Source organism: Serinus canaria, chromosome 22 (assembly GCF_022539315.1).
Source record: "Serinus canaria isolate serCan28SL12 chromosome 22, serCan2020, whole genome shotgun sequence".
Classification (NCBI taxonomy): domain Eukaryota; kingdom Metazoa; phylum Chordata; class Aves; order Passeriformes; family Fringillidae; genus Serinus; species Serinus canaria.
Window position 1 is genome coordinate 379,078 of NC_066335.1, and position 25,384 is coordinate 404,461.

Genomic DNA, 25,384 nt, shown 5'->3' on the forward strand with positions numbered 1-25,384 from the left:
TATAGGGACGCTACTCAGGTGTTCATGAGAGTGATGCAAAATCTGGACTTCCAAAGTGGTTTGAAATTCTTTAAAGGAGCACAAGAAATCAGTGCTGATGTGAGAAGCACAGAAATGGAGACCTTTTGTCTTCTGTGCCTTCTCTGCATGACCTACCTGCTAATTCAGTGTTCCTTCAGTTACCTGTTGTGACCCTCTGAAGGATTAATGGCTTTTGACTTGGGAAGTGCTTCAGCCATAAAGACCTCTCTGGCACTGAGCTGCTGCTTGTGAGGAGGGAGCTGGATCGATGGGAAATCCTCCCTCCTGGCTGCACTGTGGCCACAGGAAGGTTATTTGTGGCTGCTGCTGGTCCGGGGCTCTGCTCTAATGACTCTCTTGACCTTTGGCAAGGAGTGTGTAACACCTGGGCTATGCAGATGGCTGGTGCCATGAGCAGTACCCTGAGATTGTCAGAGAAAACACTCTCTGGAGTTGGAAGCACTGTGAAAACCCCTGTGTGTGTGCAGGGACTCAGGTGCTGCCACACTTGCCTTTCCACCCAGCTGATGAGATCCTGCTGGTTCTTATGTTAGTGGCTTTTATTGGTTGTGTTTGTGAGGAGATGAAGAAATGCATCACGGGGCCCTGAAGTGTGGGGTGGCAAGGGCTGGAGGAGGGACAGTGTGGGAGAGAGGGCAGGACAGGCAGGTCACACTGTCCTGTGATCCCTGGGCACACATTTCTGGGAAGAACCAATCTGCTGAATGTCAGAGCCTTTCTTTCAGCCTTTACCTGTTGCTTCTGAGTCAGCAGATGTACTTGGATATGTGCACATGAGTTTACCCTGCTGTTTCTGTGCTGCATTACCAGTTGCAGTTTGAAGTGCTGAGCTGTTCTGCAGAGCACAGAGGCTCTGGGTGTGAGGTGTGACACAACCTGTGCTTCTGAGCCTGTCCCCTCTCTGCAGAGCACACAGACAGATGCTGCCAGGGAGGCTTATCAAATTATTTCACAAATGAGAAGCTGAAGCCCATGAAGATGAAGCCATTTGATAAGGGCTGTGTAGCAGAGCAGGGACAGTCTTGTATGAAATGCAAATAGAACTCCTTGCCTGGTGTTTTAATCACAGGTCATTAATATTCATGTCACCATAGTAGCCAGGAACTTTTATCATGGACCAGGGCCCCGTGTCACATAATGCAAATACAGAACAAAGCCTGTCCCTGCTCCTGGGGGATTCCTGGCCCTTCCCTTGGTACCAGAACACACTGGTGTGCTGCTGCCTCAGGAGGCCTGCTCAGAGAGAGGCTGTGGGGAACAAGAAGCTGAGATGGTACAGCTCATCATGGTGTGAGAGCTGACACACAGGATCTTCTGGAGATTGGTGTTATTCAGAGACTATGGCAGCACACAAACTCAGCCTTGCTCACCCAGCTTTCAGCAGCACATGTGACAGGAGTAAGTGTATTGGACTTCTTTAAAAATTAAAATGATGCTGGTTTTGAAGGGGGCAGGGGGTTATTTTCTACCTTTTGCTTTTGTTTTAAACTTAACATAAGAAGGCCTTACACTGTACCTTTGAAAGTTTTTCTGTAACTGATGCATTTAGTGATCTATTTATTATTTAAGTTGGGACATAAATAAATAAAACAATTATTTAAGTTCATTTGAACTGATGAATTCAATCCCCAGTGGTTACAGGCTTGGCGAGTAACAGTCACAGGACTGCAGGTTCTGGACCCCTGCAGCTGTTTTCTATTCCTAGACACCTGACAAATGAATGGACAAATAGTTCAGACCTCTCCCTCTTCACCTGTGCATGTATGGAAACTCAAAGCCCTGTTTCATGTAGAGCTGATCTTTTTCCCATTAAATGCTGAGTGATGGATCCTTTGTGCTCCTGGCTGTACCTGGGGGTGCCTGGTGGCATGGTGGATACCTCTCTCCATGCTTGGCATGCACTCAGGAGTTGTCTTCAGGGGTGGATTAGCATCTGCTCTGCAGAGGAATGGGATGTGTCCCTAAGTTGTGTTTTCCTGTTACTCAGGGAGGTGGCACTCCAGTGGCCCAGGGCTCCCTGTCCCCTGTCCTTACAGAGGCACCCATAGCCTGTAGTTACCTGGCATTCCTGGAAAGGTGAGCCATGGATTCCTGGCTTTAAGGAGAGGAAGCTGCTTGGAGAGAAGCCTCCATGCACTGCTGTGGAGCTCTGGCAGGTCCTGTTGGCTGCCAGCTTGGCTCTTCCTGGAACGGGTGGAGTTGTGCTTGTGCTTCTCCTGCTGCCGTGCTCAGAGCATGTCTGGGTGCTGCCCTAGGAATCAGAATTCCCAGATGCTGGAACCAGAATTCCTGAATGCCTGACTTGTCTGTTGCTGTGAGCTGTCCTAGGATCCTTGCATAACTGCTTCCCAAATGGAGTGTGCTGTTACCATGACACTTCTGCACGGCCCAGTTAGTCCCAGCCCTGGCCTTCATCCTGCCTTCTCCCTCCTCCTCACCTCCAGCTACAGCCTGCTCTCTGCTTGACTAGTTTTGCTTTTTTCTCTGCTCTCCTGACGTGATTCACGGCTTCCTTGCCTTTCCAGGGAAGCTCTAGAGCTGCCTGCAGTTGCTGCAGCTTCTTGCTGGCTTTGCAGTTCCAGCCGTGTTCACTCAGCCCGTCATGCTCCACAGCATGTTGATGCCAGTGCTAATTTCACTTGGAGATGAACAAGGGCTCAGATGCTATTAGCAGCTGCTGGGAATAATAGCAGCTGAAATGTGCTTTTTAAAGGGCTGACTGATAACTAAACAAATTATTCTTTTAAATTTTTTTTAAGCCGTGAGTTATTCATGACCCATTAATTTTTATTTTTTTTTGGGCTTACAGTGGAAGTTCAGGGACTAAAATTGTTACAATAGAGAGGGACTGAGGCTGCCTTGCCAAGTAATCTATTTGGAGGCAGCGTGTCTTGCTGCATAGTAATAAAACACTGTTCTATCAGCTTTGGTTTTGCAAGTCTGCCTGTCAGGGAGCAGTGGAGTGGATGCACAGGGCTGTGCAGCAGAGCACATGCCCAGCAAATGTACCCACGTGAACACCTAAACATGCTTCCTGCTGTGGCAGCCAGCACGGGGCCATCGCCTCCAGTGAGCTGCTGTTTGTTATGAAATTGCTGTCACAGATCCTGCAAATACTGGGAGACTTTAATGCCCCTGACCTGGGGTGTCTGGGCTGCTCTTGGTGTGCCCAGCTCCTGCTGCCCTTGGGCTGGAGCTTCTGACAGGAGTGTGGGTTTAATGCACAGCCTGGATCTTGCCCAGTGATTATTTTAGGCTTCTAAAATGCTGTTGCATGGCAGAGATTAATTTCCTTCCCCTCCTTTCTCTGCTGGGTTGTGATTTACAGCTTCCTGTTTTGTCCTTCTCCATGGACCTGGCTGGGAGTTGCAGGAGGATTGTGTGGGGAATGAGGTGTCTCCTAGAGGTCTGTAATGAGTTGGGGTCCTGAAACATGCAAAGCAATGAAGCTGAATGGTTTTAAAGCAGCTCTATCAAAATAACCCCCAGAGAAGTGACGAGAGGCAGTTATGCTTTTCCCGTGCTGTCCATGCAGTGAAAATGCCTGTGACTGTATAATTATTTTGTGTCTGTTTGTTCTAGTGAGCATCACAGCTGATAGACTGAATGTTCACTCCCAAAACTGCCACAATCCCTGGACAACCAGTCTTGCTCTCCTCAAGTCAGGAGAGGCAAAGGCTGTGCTGGTGTTGTGTGGGGTTCCTGGCTGCATTATTGTGCACAGTTCAGGCCCTCCTGGCTGGGGCTGCCACACCAACATTAACCCTGGTGACGTCCTGCCTATTTAAAAGGAGAGGGTGGAGCTTGTAAATCTAAATCTGTCCTGTCATGGCCTAGATATTGCAGCAGTGACATTAAGCAAGGGCCCTATAATTATGTTGGTAATATTGGATAATCACATTAGGATTCTCAGCTATGGTAAATCTGTGTAGGGCTGACGAGGGCCCTGCTTTCCCCTGGCTGAGAGTCTGACCCACAAACTCTGTGTGAGCTTAAGCCTTTGTTTTACCTGGGGAGAAGTCCTTTGCTCAGATGTGCTGGATGTTCTGTTAAAGTTTTCCTGGTGGTATTTAAAGCCTAAAGCTTTAGCAGTGCTGGAGCTGGAAGAGCTGCAGCTTGCTGGAGTGAGAAGGGTTTGTGATCAGCAGGGCTTTGCCCAGGCTGTTCTGCTCTCTTGGGAGCAGACCTTTGCCCTGATGATGGGTGCTGTCTGATGGACTCTGGAGGTATCTTTGAGGCTCATTTAGTTTTTTTCCCTTTTTCTTCCCGCCTCCCACTGAGTCCCAGTTGCATTTTGTGTGGGCAGGTGCTGGGCTTTCCGTGCCTGGAGAGCTCACGCAGCCTGAGGCTGGCTCAGGGATTTCTGCTGGCCAGCCTGAGGCTCCTCTGCTTGCTGCTTCCATGTGGAAACTGCTGCTTCTGTGCAGATGGACTTTGTGCAGGTCAAATTCTTCCCAGCTCGATTGTGAGCTGTCTGGGGAATTTCTGGCTGCTTGAAATGGTGATTATTGGAAGGACAGTGCCTAACTTTGCATTTCTCTTCATGCCCTATGAAGCAGTGAGTTGTTACCTGCCCTGCTCAGAGCTGCTGCTGTTTGTGAGTATGGACTGGGTGAGCACAGAATCCACCTCAGTTTCCCAGCTCTGCTTTGCTGTGGCAGCAGGATGAAGCCTGAGAAGCCCCAGCATTTGCTAGGATAAAACAAGCTGAGCACATTGCTCTGCAGGGAGGGAAGAGGAGCTGGTGATTTGCCCAGCAAAGCTTGAATATTCTTCAAGAGTTTGCCCTATGCCAGGAGGATTCCTGTGCCGTTGGCTGGCTTGACACACAACCTGTATCTGTGTCCCTTGTGTTTCTTCCACTAAGTATCACTAGAAACACTCACAAAGTATCTGCCTTTCCTGTATGTTCACTTTGGCTCTGAGCTCTCCTGACTTTTTACAGCTGTAACTGTTACAATCTTCTTTAGAGTATGTTCACTATTAAATTCCTGATCTTGTTGCAAAAATACCTTTTTAGCTATTTTCCATGTGGGGAGATGCAGGATTCAGCTGATTCTCCTGATACTGTGCACGTTTCAGGTTTCCTGTCATGAAATACTAGATGTCCTCTCTGCTTTATCTGGGTGCTATCTACTTTCCCTGCAGTTTTGGAGCTCTGATTGCCTCCTACAGCCAATTAAAATATCAGAACAGGGCTGAAATTTGAGTTACTGTGACCATTGCTCCTTACACAGATGAGGCTCTTTCAGCTGGAGTTAGTGGTGTGCCCTTTCTTTTTTGCCCTCAAGATAAAACTTAAATGTTCAGACTGTTTTAATTGGCAGTTGATGTTTCAAGATCTGATTTGATAAGTTTCCCAGAGCAGTTCTATCTCCACTCCAGGATGAAACCTTTTAAAGTGCTGTTTAGGGGCATGGAAACAGCCCAGAGGAGCAGATGAAGCCACAGCTGAAAGCTCAGTGACCCACCCAGATGTTTGTTTGGTTTTAGTGTGTTTAACTCCCTGCTCAGGTGAGTATGGTGAGCTCAGGCACTGAGAGCTCCTTGAAATACTGCTCTGGGAGAGAGAGCTGGGACAGCCTTTAGACTGAGGCAGTCCCTTCTCCTTGGCACTGTTATGCTCAGATAAGTCAAGGGACTTAATACAACAAAAAACCAAGTAAAGCTTGTTACTTCCTTTGAGGTAGAAAATGTGGGCTGAGAGAGGCCCTGTTTAATTTAGTGTTATTATCTGCTCTTCTCAGCTGGGGAGGCTGTTGGCAGGACACGAGGGTTTGTTTTGTTCTCGTTCAGAGCTGGACTCTGGTTTATAACACACATGTACACAAACACATGCACTGTTTACAGACGTTTGGGTGTAGTAAGACCAGGAGATCCACATTCAGGGCTGCCTGGAGCAGAGCCTGCTGCTGCTGTTTGTGTGTGGGCTGTGTTCTGAGTGTCACCTCTGTCCCCACTGCCACCTTCAGACAGTTGTGCAGGTACCCCTTACCCCCTGTGGGTCTGTGTGAGAGCCTGACACACCCTGGCAGTGCTTTGTGCTTCAGTGTTCTGACTGTTGACACAGTTACCCCAGGTGCAGAAAATCCTGGTTTTCTAGCCTGGGTTATGGGGAACAAACACTGCTTTTTCCATGTACTCCTGAGAGGTGCTGCAAGCCTGTGCCTTGGGACAGACTGTGTTTTCTGTGCCTGCAGCCTGAGGGTGAATAATCTTCACTTATATGGCCATAAAGTGGCATGTAAATACCCTCCTGTAAGCAGAGGATTATGGAATTGGGTGGGAGAGTGAGTCACAGGCACTAATTAAATCCCAAACCCCAAGTGTCGTGTCTCTCCAACATGTAGTACTAAACCAACAAAATGCAAACACAAAGGGGAGCATTAGTACAACCACACTGCTTTGAGTGCTTCTAGCCTTGTGGTGCTGGATCATCTGGAAAAGACTGGAGAGCATCCTTCCAGGAGGCTGTGGAGGAAAGATGGGTCACAGCTACACTGGCATGCAGGGGAAGAACTTGGGGTTGAAATCCAGAGGAGATTTTGGTGAGACGTCCTGGTGGTGGCAGGGTGACAGCAATTGCTGCAGAGCACGTGGGGAGTGTGAGTAGAGTGGTGAAAGAGCAGCTAGAAGAGGTGCTGGGAGGGACTGTGGGCAGTGTCAGCCCTGCCAGAGAGAGGCTGGGTCGGGGGAAATCCTTTGTGGTAGCTGGCAGTGCAGGGAAACCTCTGCAAGTGTTTCTGCCTGTTGGTAACATGCTCTGCCATGGCCAAGGTGTCAGGAGAGGGTGAACCTTCAGTCCCATGCTCTTGGGATGACTTGTTGCTGTCTTTAGCAGGAGGTGCTGTGGTTTGAGGGGCCAGCCCTGGGCTGAGACCACCTGAAGGTGCAGATTTTGCTTTCTGGAGCCAGGCTACAGGGCTCTGGTGGGAGAGGAGGTCCTGGGGAGGGGAGCTGGGTGAGCAGGGCCTGTAGCTCACCCTGCTGCTCTCAGTGGTGTTGGCAAGCTGACCCAAACTTTCTCTGGTCAAGTTCTAAGTTTTTTGCCCTTTACTTCTAATCATGGGTTTTCCCACCCCAGTAACATCCTTTTTAACACCATGGCTGGAAGAACAGAGAAATTACTTGCAAATTGCTTGTGTTTCTGACTGTCTCCATCCAAAGGAAGGGAGAGCAGAGATGTTCCAGGTTGAACTCAGTAAATCATGGATTGTACCAGTGTTGTGTTCACTTCCTTTGGTATTTTCATCATCTTGGATATTACAGCCCTAATGCAAAGTCTGCCTCATTACTGTGCCTTCTGAAATATGCCTCAAATGACTTTCAAAACAAAATGAGGCAGTTGTATTTTTCTGTAAAGATGTTAATGCTGACACACTGTGACTTTAAAGGTGTTGCAGATACCTCAGAAATCAGAGAAAGCCGTGTGCAGTGATCCTGTTCATTCCAGCCCCTCGTTATGTATCACATAGAACACTTCACAGTGCTGCCTCTGGTTTGTGGGCACATTTAGTAATAACAAGGAATAGTGCTGGAACAGAAAGCTTAATTTGGGGTGAAATATCCTGTCCTGGAAACAAAGAGCTCAGAAGTGGCATAAAAACGGGGAAAATGGGATTTGAAATGGTGTGTTTTCAGCAGGTATGTGCAGCAATACCCTCCTGCTGGGCAGTGGAAGGGTGGAATAAAGGCAGCAGAAAGAATACATTGGTGCAGATTAATAGCCACAAAAATAGCACTGTAATCCTAATGCAAATCATGGGGAGCTGTTATTGAAATAAAAAGCCCATATTAAAGTACAGCAGCAAATATTTACTTGTGTGGAGGGTCACAGCAGAGCGTGGCACGAGGCAGCATCAGTGGGACTGTTTCCCTTGGCTCTGCTCCCTGTCACTGCTGGGTTTTGGGACAGTGTGGTGTTTTTGCAGGAGCTGCTGGGGAGTCTCCTAGAGACTCCTGCTGGGGTCCCAGTGCCACTTCCAGCAGTCACAGGAAGGTTTTTTTGGGGTCTCTGCAGCTCCAGCTGCTCAGAGGGCACTGGGTCTCTAGAAAAGATGCCCAAACCATTGGTGCTTTAGGATCAAGAATAGTTTGGGTTTAAAGGATGACTATTGTATATACACAACTTGGGGAATTTTATATTTTTTTTTAATGACTGTATGTGCTCCAGTTAGAGGAGCCAGAGGTGCAGGGTGGCTTCCTCAGGACAGCAGCAGAAAGAAAATGGTTCTGGTGTTGCCAGGTGATGATGTCCAGTGATGGGTGATGTGCAGTGTCTGTGTGACAGCTGCTTGGGGCTGAGGCTGGGGAAAACCACATTACTGTGCTTCAGTAAAGCTTTGGGAATGGTGAGCTGGAAACACCCCGTGCAAGGGAGTCACTGTGGTTTTCCTGTGGCTGGATCACAGCATCCTGACTGGGGGGGAGAAAACAAAACCTGAGTGAGCCTGCCCTTGTACTTAGGAAGGTAAGTGCTGAGGAAGTTCTTCTGGCTGGTGAGATAAGGCAAAATATGACATAATTCTTGATGGATAAGGATCAGTGAGTATTGGAATTGTGCAAATGGAGTGGCTTTGTGCCTGCTTCAGCAGAGCACTTAAAATTAAGTGCCTGCTGGTACAGCTGGAGCTTCAAATGCCTGGCTGGCTGTCCCCAGAGGCTGAATGTTCCTGGGGCAGTTCTGGGGACATCTGAGCAGCACTTGGCTCCCCCTCAGCTGCAGGGCTGGAGCACAGTGGGCTGTGTGCATGCAGAGCATTGAGGGGTTCAGCTGGTGCAAGTGCCCTGCACAGCAGTGCTGTGCCTGCTTGGCACTGCTGGCTGCAGGAGCATTCCAGACTGCAGTCCACCATGAATCCCTTGGATCAGCACAGCTCTCTCCTTACCTGCAGGAGCTGGGAGGGGTCACGTGCAGCTGCTCTTACCTGGGAGGAGCTGTGCATCCTGCTGAAATTACAGAAGGGCTGAAAACATAACTACCAGAGCTGGCAGCTGGCCAGTGCCCTGACACAAACCTGCATGGAAAATTGCTTTGGCATCTCTATTGGCTGGAGATAATTGGAACTTCCAGTATTTTTTCAGCTTATCCTAAAACCTTTTAGCAAGAACAGCAGTCAGGCAGCAGTGTGTAGCATGATAACCATGTTTCCATGCAGTTCAGGCAGGCCTAAAGTGCCAAAGAGACACCAAAAAAGTTTCCCCAGAGAGACCCCTGTAGCTGGTGTGGCTCTGAGCTGATGGTGATCTCAGGGCTGCCTGCTCAACAATATTAATGTGTCTTAAGGGTGAGCCCAGAAATAACTCCTCATGTTTTAGAATGGGAAGGGTATTTTAATTTTTGCTTGCTGGTGTGGCATGAGAGTTGAATTTCCTTCAGAACCTTAAATCAGAGGCACATGTGCAGGAGAAAACTGTGCTCTGATTAGCTCTTGCTCTTGTCCCTTCTGGCACTTGCAAGTCTCTGGATTTATTTCTTGTGTTGCAGCTGAAGCCTGCCCTGGTCTCGTGCCTTTGCCTTCCACACGTGCCCTGGGAAAGAGGCTTTAGCAGCAGAGGTGTGGGGATGTTCCTGGTGCTGGAGTGCTTTTCCTCTAAGCCGTGCCTGAGTGTGACCCACCCTCCCTGGGCACGCCTGGCACAGGCTCCCGAGCTGACCTTGCTGCTGGGAGCTGCTCAGATCCCGGGATGATCATCTTTAGTTGGGGCTGGCAGTGCCTGCTGGTGTCTTGCTGCTCTCTGAGAAGAGAAGTAAATGGTCCTGTAATGTGCATCTGGCAGGGCTCCATCATAATTGCTTGTAAATTTGCCTTTGATCTGTTTCCTTTCAGCTTTACCCAGATTTAGCCAAGTTGGGGGTTGGACTGGAATGATGAGGGAGGAATTGGTTGTGGTCTGAGCTCTAGAGGCTGAGAGCCCTTGAGGCTGAGGAGGTGCTGCTGTAGACGTGCAGTGGGCAAGGAGGAAGGGTTAGGCAGCTGTCAGCAGTTAAAAGATAAGGTAAGTGTATTTTGGATGTATTTTTGCTGCTCAGCTCGTGTTTCTTTCTGCTGAGCACTGTAAACAGAGATCCCCTCTCCTGCTGGCCAGGCCAGGGCTGGGAAAAGGGAACTGAGCCCCTGGGGTGGGGCAGGGGCTTCTCTGGGTGACTGCTCATTTTGGGGGGAGGGAAACCCAGAAGTGCTGCTACTACCAAAACCAAAATTGGGACTGTAATAAACCTGGAAAAAAGTCTTTGGGTTTTGTTCTGGTTTGGTTTTTTCTCTAGTAGTTTTCTGAGATCCATGGAAATACTGTACAGAATTTTTTTTAAAAAAAAGGATTCCAAACTTGATCTCTTCAATGATTCTGAAAAATGTAGGCTGTTAGCAAAGTAGGGTTTGGGAAAATTGTGTTGGTTATGGTCCCTTATTTCTTCCTGGCTCCATTGTGGGTTGTAAGAGGGGGAAGAAAAATCAGTGCAGTGCTGTGTTACTCCTTTCCACAGCCACCCTTAGGGCTGAAGATTCACAGCGGGATGTGCAGATTTGTTCTCCAAAAACGAGACAAATGTGCCTGGGCAGAACAATAAGGCTACTGCTGTGGGTTCAGGAGCCCTTAAAAATGACTTGTAATTTGAGATCCTCAACTTGAAGCAGCTTGAGGGAGAGTCAGGGTTATTTTTGGGCCTGAATCGAGCCCTGTGCTCAGAGGCCCCTCCAGAGCTGCGAGGGGGCTCCAGCAGCTGGGACTGCTGCATCCCAGGCCATGGCCCACTTTCCTCACTCTGAGTGAACATTCTGCAGCCTGGCTGCACTTTTCAAGAACCTTTGATTGAAGTCTTGATTCTTATATTTTTTCCTGGGAGGGAAGGGAGGAGGAGTGGTTTTTTTTGTTTTGTTTGTTTCTTCTTTCTGTCCCATCTTTCTGCTGCATCTCTGGGGCTGCTCCTAGAAGTCAGTGGGGCTTCCTTGGAAGCCTGCTCTGGTTCTGTGGCAGGCTGTGCTGTGTAACACTGGGGTTGGCCTGCCAGGAGAGATTCCTGCTGAGCAGTTGCTGTGCTGGCAGGTGAGGTACCTGTGTGTGTAACTCCCGTGTCAAGGTGGAAGAGGAGCTGTAATGTCATAAAAAACATTGAAAACAACCAGGGAGAGTTGTACATTAAACACAGCAGTGTTGTCTGGTTATTTCTCTTTTTCATTCTTTCCTGGTCAGTAAATTTTACCCAAGTGTGGCTTTGTTTGTCATGGGATGGGGGCAACCCATGCAAGTGCTGAATAACCATGAGCAGACACCTCTCTGGAGCTGTGTGTGCTGGGGGTCTGCTGGGTTCTGGCAGCCTGTGAAGAAAAGGGAATTCTTTGGGGTGTGACGTGGGTTCTGTGGTGTGGAGCTGCTGCTCCCCTTGCAGTGGGACTTCTGAAGACATTTAACTCACCTGAGAGCTCTTTATGAGACATACAAGAAATCTGTGTGCAGAGTAAGGTGCTGCTGGGCTGTGGCAGCAGCAGTGTCACCGTGCCTCCCTTTTCACCAGTGTGCAGCACTTGTGGCTGCTTGGATCTGTGCCACTGTGCCCAGACTCATTCCATCTCCAGAGCCAGGTGTGAAACTTTTGATGCCTCTACCCCTCCATCCTCCATCAGCTTCCTATTTCTGCCAGGACTACAAATGCAAACCTGTGTATTTGGATGGAGAGCTGGCAGAGATGAAAGGCTTTCATCTGAAACAAGTCAATTTATCCTGGGAATCCTGACTTTACTAATAGCAATGGCCACAGAATGAATTGTGGGTTTTTCCCTTGTTCTTCTGTCCTGATTTAAAAGCATTAACATCAAACCACATGTGGGAGATGATTCTTCTGCTTCTTGCACAAATCAGCTTTGTAATGTAACTTAGATGCTTCAAAGTTGCAGAGCCTTTCAAGTTTAGGCCTTTGGTGGTTCAGTGGGTGATCTGTAGCTCTGATTTCTGTCCAAGGCAGCATTGCTGTCCTTCAGCTTTCTTCTTCATAATGGGAATTAATGGAGCAATGAGGGACTGTCTGGCAGGACCAGGAACTGGTGTAATTGCTTGTTTTTATGGAGATGTTAAGTGTTAACTTGGTTGCCATCAATTGAAGATTGCCCCCTTGGATCCCTGTGAGTTCCTAGAGGTAACTGTGCAGGCAGAGCTGGGAGCTGGGCACAGGAAGGAGCATCCCATCCCCAGTCTGGAGGGTGGGAGCTGCTCAGGGCCCCCTGTCCCTGCTGCACTCCCCTGGCAGGGCCAGGGCTGGGAGCAAAGGGGGTTTTTGTTAATGAGCAGCTGATTTGGTGTCCCCCACAGGTGGCTTTGCAATCGTGTTCCTGGTGAGGACGAGCAATGGGGTGAAGTGTGCCCTGAAGAGGATGTATGTCAATAATGAGTACGACCTGCAGGTCTGCAAGAGGGAGATCCAGATCATGGTGAGTGCCTGCTCTGTGCTGGGCCCTGGCTCAGTGCAGGGGCTGGGAGCCAGGGCACCTTCTGCTGGTGAGCTCTGTGCCATCAGGTCACAAACCCTGCGTCCTCCTAGCAAAAATGGCCTTTGTGTGGGAGGAGCTGACCTCTGGAGTGTGCGAAAATCTGGTACTGAACTATTGCAAAAGTTCTGTCCAGTGGACCAGGAAAACCTGGTACCTGAAAAAACCAGGGAATTCCAGGAGAAGGAGGGGAGAACTGCATGGTTTAATGGGAAAAGGAAGGGCTGAAGCTGTGAGCATGGCTGTGATGTTGGAATTCAGTCTCACAATCTTCAGTTGAGATCTGAAGTCTTCAGCCTTTTAAACCTGATGAGAAAAGCCTGATGATTCTGATATCTCTGAACTGAAATCAGTGCATGAATGGCAGACCTCCATCCTGAGATAAATCTGTATCACAGCATCTTCCAATCCTGGGTTGGGGTGAAGGTGATCTCTGCATCACTGCGGTTGGTAGATTAAAACAGTATTTGTGGGGTAGCTGCTGCCAGAGCTTTTGAAATGTAAAGTATTTGTAATAAGCTCTGGGATGTTTCTCTAGGTTATTGGACACAAGGATTTATATGATGGGATAGCTATTTTTAATAGCAGTTTCAATCTTAGCTTCCCTAAACAAAGACAAAATGGAGATGATCCAAATAGATTTGCCTAATCTTGTTTGCAGCGTGGTTAAACGTGGAAATGCCACTTTTGAGGTTGTACTCAAAGATACTGAGGAGCATTTAGAGCAGCTGCCAGGTGGGGAAGGAAATATAAAATCCTCATTTTGTGAATTTACCACACGAGGTACAGGTTTGGGGTGGATGATCTTCATGTGAGAAACTCCTACCTGCAGCAATGCTGTGTGTGATTCCTGCAGTAGCTTTGAATGAGGTTAATGCCTTTGCAGTGAACTGCTGTGGTTTGTGATAGTGCAGGGAAGCTTTGGGCTAAGTGGGAAAAGGTGAGATTGGATCTCACATCAAAGCTTGTTTACCTGGGTTTCACTTGCTGCTGCTTTCTCCTCTCTCCCTGTCTTTGGTGCCTTTGGAATGGTGGTTGGTGGAAAGGGAGGGTGAGGAGGGTCCATGGTGGGATTTGGGCTGGTCCATGTGTGCATTTGGGCTGGTCCACGTGTGCATTTGGGCTGGTCCACGTGTGCATTTGGGCTGGTCCACGTGTGCTTTGGGCTGGTCCATGTGTGCATTGGGCTGGTCCACGTGTGCATTTGGGCTGGTCCACGTGTGATTTGGGCTGGTCCACGTGTGCATTTGGCTGGTCCACGTGTGCATTTGGCTGGTCCACGTGTGATTTGGGCTGGTCCACGTGTGATTTGGGCTGGTCCACGTGTGATTTGGGCTGGTCCACGTGTGCTTTGGGCTGGTCCACGTGTGATTTGGGCTGGTCCATGTGTGCATTTGGCTGGTCCACGTGTGATTTGGGCTGGTCCACGTGTGATTTGGGCTGGTCCACGTGTGATTTGGGCTGGTCCACGTGTGCATTTGGGCTGGTCCACGTGTGCATTTGGGCTGGTCCACGTGTGATTTGGGCTGGTCCACGTGTGATTTGGGCTGGTCCACGTGTGCATTTGGCTGGTCCACGTGTGCATTTGGGCTGGTCCACGTGTGCATTTGGGCTGGTCCATGTGTGCATTTGGCTGGTCCACGTGTGCATGTGTCTGTCTTGCAGCGGGATCTGTCTGGCCACAAGAACATCGTGGGCTACATCGACTCCAGCATCAACTCAGTCAGCAGCGGGGACGTGTGGGAGGTGCTGATCCTCATGGACTTCTGCCGGGGTGAGTGGGGCTGGGCAGGGGGGTTTGTCCTTCTGTGCCTGCAGGGGCCTTGCCCACCTTCCTGTGGAAACAGGAGCTGTCCCTCAGCTGCCAGGAGGCTGTTCTGAGCCGAGCAAAGCCAGGACTAGGGCTGTGTTCACTCTGCCAGTGGGGTTGGTACCATCTTTGCTGCTGCCCAGGGTGGGCCTGTACCCCTCTGTTGTGAAGGAGAGCCCTCAAATACACCTTGCTGTTGTCTTTAGAATGGTCCACACAAGAAGTGGCTCCTCTTAAGCAGGCAGGAATTTAATTTTTCTTCACTTTAATCTCATTGCAAGCTTTGTTCCACATCACCCTGGCTTAGGATTGTTCTGGAAGAAGCAAGACATGGCTAATGGGAAGCCAAAAAGCATTCCTCTTACCTCTGACCTTTTTGCTTGGCTGTCTGTAGCCAGACAGGCTCTTCCAGCTGTCCCAAAGCTTTGATCTTTGTGGCTGGGATGTGGTGTTTGGAACACGATGCATGTGTTGGGCCCAAATTCTGCCTTCTCGCACAAGAGTGTTCAGCAAAAATAATGTTTTGGCCAGGTGACTTCAGGAGCCTGTGGCTGGTTTGGCTGGTGGCAGCTGATGGAAATGGGTATTTTTGGGCCTGTCTGCCTTTGGGCATTGTAGCATTTACACACGTGTAGCTGTGTGTGAACAGGCCCAGTGCAGGCTGCTGTTCTGCCACGTCCTCTTTGCTGCTTTGTTTGCTGCAGGAGTCTGGCCTGCCTTGCCCTGGGTGAGAGAGAGGAGGAACTTTTTGGGCAGTTCTGCTGAAGGAATCACTCCATAAGCTCTCTTTAAGCTCCGAGCTAAGCATGACCAGAGCTGTTGTCAGCATAGACCTGGCAGGGCTGGCAAATCCCTGCTCAGACCTGTGTGCAGAGCCCACTGTGCAGGGAGGTCCAAAGCTGAGCTCTTCACAGGCACCCCCAGCTGCAGGACCCACATTTTGGGCTGATGAAGTAAAACCCATCTTTCTGAGGAGTTTCCTTCCATCTGGAAGGAGGTGGCTTTTCTCACGTGGCTCTTGCCAGATGCTGTGGTGCTGTCTGCAGCCCTCCCCTGCAATGGTTGTTACACACTGATTTTCCCTTGTTACTTTCCTTTTGTGGCTGACAGTTTCCAAACCAAATCAGTGCCTTTGTGTGCAGAACTGCATTCATTTTGGGGGTAAAATATTCACAGCTGTGGTATTCATTAAACTGAGCTTTTCTTTCCTACCACGAAAGTTTTCCAGCACTTGTGATGTGGAATGATGCAGTACTGCTTCACCCCAGCTTCAGAAAGGAGTTGTTCTCTGTCTGTCTAGGACGTTTAGAGGAGAAAAACCCCTCAGGATTGTTTTGGAAAGGCCTTGACAGCAACAAAACCCCAAAGCTGAGACAAATCCAGGACTCGTTCATGAAAACTTGCTTTTGTTTGTCCAGAGTTTCCCTTGTTACAGATGGATTTTTAATTCTTTGCAGTCAGCAGCTTCAGCCAAGCCACTGAACTGTGGCTTTTCTGAGTGTCTCCCTTCCTCCTTCTTGCTTCCGTGAGGCAGACTAATGTGTGGACTGTGGGTGCCCCAAATCCAGCCTTTATTCCTCTAGTCAGACAAAAGAAGTCCTATTTGGAAGAAAAATAAGAAAATTAGTCCAGAGCTCAGTGTCCCTGCTGTGACTGGGGACCCCAGAGCTGTGTCCCTGCTGTGACTGGGGACCCCAGAGCTGTGTCCCTGCTGTGGTTTGGGGTGGTCAGAGCTCACTGTCCCTGCTGTGGTTTGGGATGGTCAGAGCTCACTGTCCCTGCTGTGGTTTGGGGTGGTCAGAGCTCACTGTCCCTGCTGTGGTTTGGGATGGTCAGAGCTCACTGTCCCTGCTGTGGTTTGGGATGGTCAGAGCTCACTGTCCCTGCTGTGGTTTGGGATGGTCAGAGCTGTGTCCCTGCTGTGGTTTGGGGTGGTCAGAGCTGTGTCCCTGCTGTTACTGGGGATGGTCAGAGCTCACTGTCCCTGCTGTGTTTGACACCCCACCCCTCCCTGTGTGCCCTGCAGGAGGCCAGGTGGTGAACCTGATGAACCAGCGCCTGCAGAGCGGCTTCACCGAGAGCGAGGTCCTGCAGATCTTCTGTGACACCTGCGAGGCCGTGGCCAGGCTGCACCAGTGCAAGACCCCCATCATCCACAGGGACCTGAAGGTGAGCTCTGGCCCCAGGGGTGCAGCAGGGAGGAGCTGGCATCCTCCTGCCTGTCTGCCAGCTGCCCACGCTGTGCTTCTCCTGCTGGTAATGAGGGAAAGTGGGCATAAACACACCTCTCTGCTGGGAGACAAAAAAAGAAATGAGCCTCTCAGTGCTGCTTACCATATGTTTGCCATCTATAGATCTACTTAAACACAAACGTTTGTGAATAATTGTGGCTTGCACACGTGCCAGAATGTACCTGATGAATTATTCACAGTGGCCTGAAACGCTGCTTATTTAAGGTAGCTCACACAATTGTTTCCAGATTAAAAGGAGGCTTCAGAAGTGTTGGCCTTGGGGCAGGAATCCTTAGGAGCTTTTGAAAGTGGCCTCTGGAGCTCTGACCATGAAAGTGTGTTGTGAATCTCTGTGTGCTTAGCTGGGAGCAGAGCTGGGCCAGCCTGGGGAAAATCCCTCACCTGTAATCCAGCAAACAAAAAGATGTTCTCTTTGAGCTGGAATGAAGTACTCAGCAAAGAAAGAGGCTGCTGTGTGCATTTGAAATTCAGATGTGCTTTGTGGGGCAGGTTCTATTTTCAGAGCCCTCACAGATGTTTGTTGGTGCCACTGGCCCCACGTGTGCCAAGGAGAGCCAGGTAGAGCAGGGGAAGGCATCCTCAGGGTCTGGTGTGCTGTGGCATGTCTGATGTGACAGTGGTGGCACTCTCAGTCAGTTTGGATATAGGAGCAGCTCTGTGTCTGTTCCCAGGGGTGATCTGAGTCCTGGATTTAAGGCTGTAAATCTGTGGGCAGCTTGCAGGAGTTTGTCTGGGTCAGGAAGGCAGGGTGAGGAGCAGGAGCCTCCCAGCTGACATGAACCTGCCCTTTCCTTGTTGGTGACCCCCTGGGGGGTTCCTGCAGAACAAACTCAGTGTGTTACAGGGCAGTAAATCTGGGACGTGTGTGCTGGATTAGTGAGGTGTCTGTGGTGTGACTTTCTCCCTGAGCTGCAGGTGAGATGGGCTCTTGGGGCTGCTGTGCAGCCCACTGCTGCCTGCCTAGGCCAGGGCAGGGTTTGCAAGGCCTGACTCTGGGTAAGCTGTGCCCAGAGCCAGGGCTGGCTCTTCTCTGCTTGGAGACATGTTTTCTGCTTCGGTAGTGTATTGTTTCTGTCATGGTGACCTCTGGGAATCTAAGCACTAACACAGAATGAATATTCATATATATTTTGACTTTATTTGTGTTAAAATGTCATACTGCCAAGGGGCAGTTGTAAAGCCAGGAGAGATGAAGGGCCAGAGAAGTTTAGTACAAGTTCTGGGTGTAAGGAAGAAGATGTAGATGTTTTCTTGGGGTGAATATCACCCTGCTGAAGGGGGGGCAGATGTTGGCTTTGCAGGCAGCTGGGGGGCCTGGAGTCCTTTCCTGCTCTGCAGTGGAGGTTCCTGCCAGAAGAGAGGCTGTGAATGAGCTCTCAGCCATTCAGACAAGTGCAGCTGGAGCAGTCTCACTGGCCCCTGGCTCTGATTTTGAATTAACCCAGAGGCTTTGCCTGGAGCAGAGCAGCCTCCTGTTGGCACAGTCCCAGCTGGTGGGAGGTGACCAACAGCTGGGGACAGCAGCACCTTTACCCAGCATTTCTGTGGGCAAAGGGACATGGCACTGTGAGGGGGGCACACAGGGATCCTGTGTCACCCCTGGGTGTGCTCAGGGGTGCAGCTTGCTGAGCCTGACCAGAAGACACCTTCATACTCCTTTTAAAGCCACTTTTCTCTGGCCTGGCAGTGACAGTGGTAGCAGTAATTTCTTTTGCTGTGTTTGTGTTTTCCTTCTCCTGGCATTTGCTGATCAAACCTGGTTGCTGGATAGTCCCTTGCTGCTGTCTGACAAACCTTCCAGGGTGTTGGAGTGAGAAATCAGCCTGCTCAGGCAGATAAGGTGGGAGGACTCCTGGGGAAATGTTGGAGGAGTACTTGCAGGGAGCAGGGAATAACAGGGCCAGTGTTGATGTGCTGGGGAGAACATCTGTGTGCAGTGCTTCATTCAAAGCAGATGGATGGCACAGGGGGAAGGGGCGTGTTTAACCCTTGGGTTCAAGCCAGCCTTCTCCCCCTCAGCTGCTCTAATTTGGCTCCATTTTCTGATGCTTAAAATGCTGACTCCTTCTTTTTCTTTCCTTCTTGTAAAGACCATCCTTGATGGGGAGCTCTGCTTCCAAAGGGTTCTGTTAGCAAACGCTTCTGTGGTGATTTTTTAATTTATTTTGAGCTCTATGAGCAGTATGTTTTATCTCGGTGTTGTATCTGAGCATTTGACACTGATTGAAGATAAAGACATGAAAAATGGTGTGTTCCCTCCAGAGAACATGCTGTTAGTGCTGCTGCACAGATGAGGAGCTGGAACACAGGGATGCTCTGCCAAAGCAAAGATCTGAACACAGGGTTTCACACATTTGAAGTCAGTGTTGGAACAGGCAATTTCCTTAGGTGGGTGCAAGGTAGGGTTTTGTTAAAGCACAGCTGTGGGTATGGAGGAGAAGGTTTCTGCTGATTTTATTGGTTTCTGTTGCCTGATTGAAGGTACCAAATAGGAAAGGAAGGGGTCTCAGCAGCCCCTGTGTGGGACTGTGGGCACCCAGCAGGCTCTGAGAACAGGCAAATAAATGTGAGCATGAGCTGAGGTTTGTTTTGAACAGACCCTCAGGGACAGGTAAGATGCAGGCAAAGACCTGGAGATGTGTTTTAATTTCACAAATGTGGAAGTGTGTGTTGTTTGCCTGCTCCATGGACTGTGAGGAGTTACAGCCCTTGTAAAGCTGGCACAGCTTGGATTTCCTGTCCCCAGTCCAGGTGCCAGCCCAGGGCCACAGCAGCTCAGGAGCCTTGAGCTCCAGAGGCACTGGGACACTGAAGTCTTTCCAGAGGCAGGGAAATGTGCTTGCAGGAGGAGAAGGGAGGGGTGGCAGGATGGGAGGCAGTGTTACAGCTGTGCTTCCATGATCTGATGTCTATTTTAGGAGATGTGACAGTTTTGATGCCTGTTTTCTTTGCTGTCACTTTCAGACTTTATTGTCAGAGATGTCTGATATGTCTTCAGGCACTTAAAACCTTGACTCATCTGAAAAAAAGCCAAACCCTGAATATTTTTTTGTCTGAGTGATTCTGTGTCTGTCTGTGATGCTCCCAGGTTGAAAACATCCTGCTGCATGACCGTGGCCACTACGTCCTGTGTGACTTTGGGAGTGCTACCAACAAATTCCAGAACCCTCAGACAGAGGGGGTGAATGCAGTCGAGGAGGAGATCAAGAAGTGAGTGTGCTTTGCCTTTCCAGCCCAGCTGTGTTTGTGTTTGAAGGGTGCCCTTCCCTGGTGCTGGGGCTGATTTTGCTCAGCCTGTTGCAGCAGATGGGCTGTGCTGCATGGCAGTGTCTGCTGCAGGTGAGTGTGTGCCCGGGGGAAGGTGAAACAAGAAACTGAGCTTGATGTAATTGCTTTGGAGCTGAGATTAATGCAGAGCAGCAGCCCCAGCTCGGCGAGGCAGTGACCTGTTCTGTCCTGTGCAGGCTCAGGCTGTCTGTCCTTCAGCTCTCTTGGCTTCTCTGAGCTCCAGGCTGGGCTGGCACAGTCCCATCCTGGCTGAGCTCCCTTCCCCACGGATCTGGGCACTGGCTGGGGCTGATCCTGGGGAGTGCCAGCTCCTGGAGGGGTTCAGTCCAGCTCCTCCTCCTGCCCAGCACTGCCAGCTGTCCTGGCAGCATCTCTGGTGCCCCTTGGTGCTTTTTAAAAGGGGGTTCACCTGCAGGTCAGTGAGCCCTGGGTCAGGGGGGAGCACACTCCAGGTCCTTGGCCTTGCTTTAGGGCTAACATGACTGCTGCAGACTGGCCACTCCTGCTAATGCAGTTAAAAATGGGAATAGATGCCTCTTTTTTGTTGGATTCAGCTACACCTCCTGGATTTCCTAGGTTTGTTTGAGTGGAGTTCTCAGAGTGCTCCTAATCCAGCACTGCAGTCCCCCTGGAGTGCCCTACTTGTACACCTAAGCCTACAAAACCTTTGCCTTTGGCAGTGCTCTCCTGTGATCAGGGGAAGCAGCAGGCAGCAGTGACAGACCTGCTGGCAGGAAATCTTATCAGAGGAGCCTCAGAATCTGTGGAGCAGTTTCCAGCTCTTCTGTTTGTTGTGACCTGCTAAGAGGAGGCAAATTCTCACTGTGGTTTGAGGTACACAGTGACCCATCCCCTGCCACAGTGGCTCTGAGCAGGACTCCTGGTGTGGAAATCTAATTTTTGGGAGCCACATATCCAGTTACAATCTCTGTAATACAGTTAGCCACAGCCCTGCAGTGAGGGCATTGCAGAGGACATTTGATTACTGACCTTGTTAATGCTTTGAATCCTTGAAAGTTTCTTAAAATGACTGCACGTTTTGGGGTGAGTTCTGTGCTTTAGAGAGGTTGTGGTTGCTATTGAATTCTGTGCTTTAGAGAGGTTGTGGTTGCTGTTTTGGCTTCCCAGGACACTTGGAGGGGTGTTTTACTGTTTGAGGTGTGTGGCAGGTGATGCTGTAAGAACATTTTCCCAATAGATATCTTTAGCATCCCTTTCCTTAAAAAGAGTAGGGAAAGAGTGAATTTGGAGTTGTTTGGAATGTGGCATACCTGCTATCCCCCTTCTGTCCTCCTTCCCTGCAGGTACACAACGTTGTCCTACAGAGCCCCAGAGATGGTGAACCTGTACAGTGGCAAGCTCATCACTACAAAAGCAGACATTTGGGTATGTATGGAACCCCTGGGCATCCTTTCACTGCCAGGGCAGGGAAACGGGGCTGGCCTGCTTTTCTGGGAGCCTGGGCAGTTTGTGAATGCAGAATCCCTCTGATGAGCTCCTGCTGGGCAGGCAGGCTGCAGCAGATGTGTGTGCTCCTCCTGTGTGCTTTGAATTTAGAGGTGGGTGAAACTCCAGGGCTGAATGGGGCAAACCTGATTTTGTATCATAAGAGTTAAAGCAGAAGATTCAGGGTGTTGTGCCTGGGCTGGGTTGTTGGTGTGTGGGATCAAAGTTCTGGTCAGGGTTGAGTAGAAAGCTGAGGAAGTGGCCCTGCCCCAGCAGCAGCAGTGTGCTGATCTGTGTGACACAGGGCTGAGCTGCCAAACTGGCCAAGGGCCAAACTGCTGCACTGCTTCTGGTGATCAGGGCAGCCCTGCCGTGCTCTTCCTTCATGGTGGGAACAAAATCCAAACAAAATGGATTCAAAATCCATTCCTGGCCTCCTTTGGGTGGGACCCAGGTGAGAAAGAGTCTGTGCTCTTTGGAGTGGCAGTTCAGCACCTCTGTTTAAAGGTGTTTAAAGTGCTGACTGGGAGCATGTTTTGTGTTTTTTGGAGCTCTGAGCTAGGAGGTAACTTGGTAGAAGCAGAAAAAGAGTTTTAATCTGTGTTCAATAGTTCTGCATCTACAAGAGGGAGAATTGCTGGTGAGATATCTGCTGAAAGTCCCCTCAGTGAGCAGCTCCTGTGGTGGGAGCAGGTTGAACCAGGGGTCTGTGGGGTCAGCCCTGCACTGGGCAGGGTCAGTGGCCTGGAGGTCACAGCTGTGCCAGGGGGAAAGGACAGGGCCCCAAAGGCAGGGAGAGCAGAAGCAGGATTTGCACTCCTTCCTGTGGCAGTGTGGAAAGGGGAGATCCAAAGGCTCTGCTCTTCCTGGCGTGGCAGGGGTTGGGTCCCAGTGACACTTGGAGTGTGTCCAGAGCAGTGTATGGTGGTGGGGCCTCAGCTTCCAGGCCTGCTCCAGTGCTTGTCCTGCTGGAAACCTCCCTTCCCCTGAATCTTGGTGAGATTGTTTTCAGCCAGTGTGCAATTTCATTGTGAAATCCTGTGACAAAAGAGATGAGCTGCTGAGGAGTTTCTTAGGATTAGGAAATGTTTCCTGCTCCCCGCTCTGAGGTGGTGGGAGTGTTTCATAATTAGCCCTTTGTGCAAAAACTGTTTTCTTTTGCAATAGGTGGTGTTCTTGGTGCCAGGAGCAGCGTGGCAGTAGAGGGAAGGGTGGCAGAACCTGGCAGCCTGCAGAATGAGCTGTACTTCCCTGGCATTTATTTATAGCAGTTGAAAGGTTGTTTGGACTTAATCTTGGAAGCAGTTTGGGTTTCTCTTTGTCAGAATGGATGTATTAATGATGATGGTTGCCATTATTTGTGCTGTTGCTTTGCTCTTTCTTCCCAGTGTGTGGCAGAAAGGCTTTGCCTGTTCAGGGCACGCAGGGTCGTGTGATGATGAACAATCCCCAGAGCAGAGTCTGAGGAGGGAGAGCTCTGCCTGTGTTCCTCTGGCCCTGCAGCCGTGCCTGTGCCAGGTCCCTCCCAGGGTGCTGGGGCAGGCCTGGCACCAGCAGGACCCCGGATCCTGCCGTGCCCTGCCGGGCTCAGCATGGTCAATCCCTGCCCCCTTCTCTCTCTGCAGGCCCTGGGCTGTTTGCTGTACAAGCTGTGCTACTTCACCTTGCCCTTTGGGGAGAGCCAGGTGGCCATTTGTGATGGCAACTTCACCATCCCAGACAACTCCAGGCACTCCCAGGACATGCACTGCCTGATCCGTGAGTGTCTGCGGGGCTCTGGCCTCCACCTGCCCTAGAGCAGGAGCTCTCTCCTTCCCAGAGGCTCCCTGCACACTGGGGTGGTTACAGTGGTCTTGGACTGGTTAGGAGTGATCATGACAAGGAGATTGCAGTCTGGCCAGGCTGGAGGGAGCTCTGTGGAAGGGCAGGAGCACACACAGCCCTTGGGTTTGAGTCCTGCAGGAGCTTGCACAATCAGCCCATTTATGCAGAAACGTATTTCTGCTGTAATAAATCTGTTTGGATAAGGAACTGAAAAGACCACAGTGACTTAGGCTAGTGATAAGAATTCATCTCCTGTGAACTGGGAAAGAGAACTGAAATGATTTATAAATATCCCACCGACTAGAGTGAATGTGTAATTAAGTGTACAATGCACTACTCTTGGCAAAGCTGGGGCAGCCCTCTTGTTTCCAGCACAGCTTTTGGTTTTTTCCCTTTCCCTAGCCACAGTCTTGACTCACACAGAGTTGGATGTGTTTGCAGAGCAGGCTGGTATTTTCTTAGCTGCTGTGGGCTGTCTGCAGTGGTGCCTGTGGCTGCCCTGTCTCCCTGCCCTGCTGGCACACCAGGGCTGCATCAACCCTTCCCTGTGCTGCACCTGGAAGTGCCCAGTCCCTCCCAGTGCTGTTCCCTGGCCAGGCAGCATTCCCCCTCCCTGCCCCAGAGGCCTGGGGGTCCCAGCTCTGGTGGAAGATCTGTCCTGGTCCATGCTGGCTGTCCTGCCCTGTTCCCAGCTGAGCCCACAGCCCTGCTCAGCCTGCACTGCTCTGAAGGAGGCAGGACTCTGTTAGCTCCTGCTTGTACCAAATGTGGAGTTGGGTGGGTTAGGGGGACCTTAAATCCCACCCAGTGCCACCCCTGCCATGGCAGGGACACCTCCCAGTGTCCCAGGGGGCTCCAGCCTGGCCTTGGGTCCTGCCAGGGCTCCAGGAGCAGCCACAGCAGCTCTGGGCACCTGTGCCAGGGCTCCCCACCCTCAGCACAGCAAGGTCCTGTGTTGTATCTGTGATGTGCTGCCCTCTCTGTGTGTCCTGCTGCTCTGATCTCTGCATCTCCATCTCCTCAAGGGTACATGCTCGAGCCAGACCCTGACAAGAGACCTGACATTTATCAGGTCTCCTACTTTGCATTCAAACTGGCCAAGAAGGACTGCCCAGTGCAGAATGTCCAGGTGAGCAGGGGGTGGCCTGGGGGGGTCTGGGGGTCTGGGGGCAGCTGATGAACACTGAGCATTTGTCTCTGTCCTGGTGATTGTTCCCCAGTCCTGTAATCAGGAGGGTCTTGTTTGTAACAGCACAGTTTGGTTTGGATTTTTTGGGTCAGAAACCAGGGTTTTCATTCTGCTTGTCCCTGATTTACCTCCTCACCCAGTCACCAGTGTGAGGCCAACCAAGAGATCTTGTGCATGTGAGCATGGAAAATTAGGCCATGCTTGGGAAACCAATTTGATTTCCAGGCACACTCATCATAGCATGTGTAATTTGGCCTGCCCTTGGCTTTGAGCAGCAGTTCTGGCACTTGGCATTTGAACTGCTTCAGCCCTTACACAACCATCTGCCCCTTCTTGGAGTGTCTTCAGAGACTTCAGCTGAAAAATGGGGTGGACAATTATTTTCTTACGTTGTTATGGACACTGTGACAGACATTTTGTTTTGTTGTTTCTACATCAATAGAAATTCAGGTTTTTTCCCCCGTGTTCAGGTGCTTATATATGGTCTGTATGAATAAGAGGTAGTTTGGGTTCCATTATGCCTGTGTTTTTAGAGCATCATTAATAAATTTTGTCACTACTGTCCCCTGGTTGTCTTTTAAAAATGCCCAGCTTGTGCTGTGGAGCTTTCAGTGGTCAAAAAGCTGAGCCCTCTTTTCTTCCCCTGTAAAGACTCTCCCAAACTCTTGTCTCCCCACGACATGAACCTTGTGGTGTTGGTGTCCATTTGAGGAGTAATTGCTTTGGGGATCCCCAGATCTCTCTGCTTTATTGTGATGGTTTTGCACATTATTTCTGATTCTGTTTTCTGCCCTTGAAATACCAAATTGGATGGTTTTGGGATCTTCAGAACTCTCCAATCCCTGCTAAACTCCCAGACCCAGTTAAAGCAAGTGAAGCTGCTGCAAAGAAGAGTCAACCAAAGGCCAGGTAACCTCACCTGCTTTTTACTCCCTCTTTTGTTGCCTCTTATCTCTGCTGTTTATTAGCAAAGGTGGATTTAGCTGCTTCCTTGGAGACTTCAGTTGCCAAGTTATTCTCCCTGACTCAGAAACAATCTGATATCAAGTTC

The 25,384-nt window shown here is 50.1% G+C and overlaps 1 protein-coding gene across 7 annotated transcripts in view; it reads left to right on the forward strand.

The window, feature by feature from the left end:
• The window catches only part of AAK1 (AP2 associated kinase 1), a 56,456-nt gene that overhangs the window by 6,999 nt on the left and 24,073 nt on the right, over positions 1-25,384 (forward strand). For all 7 annotated transcript variants that reach the window (XM_050982972.1, XM_050982970.1, XM_050982971.1 and 4 more), the window contains exons 3-10: positions 12,349-12,467; positions 14,190-14,298; positions 16,361-16,503; positions 19,675-19,796; positions 21,179-21,260; positions 22,946-23,078; positions 24,170-24,273; positions 25,163-25,242. In XM_050982972.1, the coding sequence (XP_050838929.1) occupies positions 12,349-12,467; positions 14,190-14,298; positions 16,361-16,503; positions 19,675-19,796; positions 21,179-21,260; positions 22,946-23,078; positions 24,170-24,273; positions 25,163-25,242 (892 nt within the window). The remainder of the gene's footprint in view (positions 1-12,348; positions 12,468-14,189; positions 14,299-16,360; positions 16,504-19,674; positions 19,797-21,178; positions 21,261-22,945; positions 23,079-24,169; positions 24,274-25,162; positions 25,243-25,384) is intronic.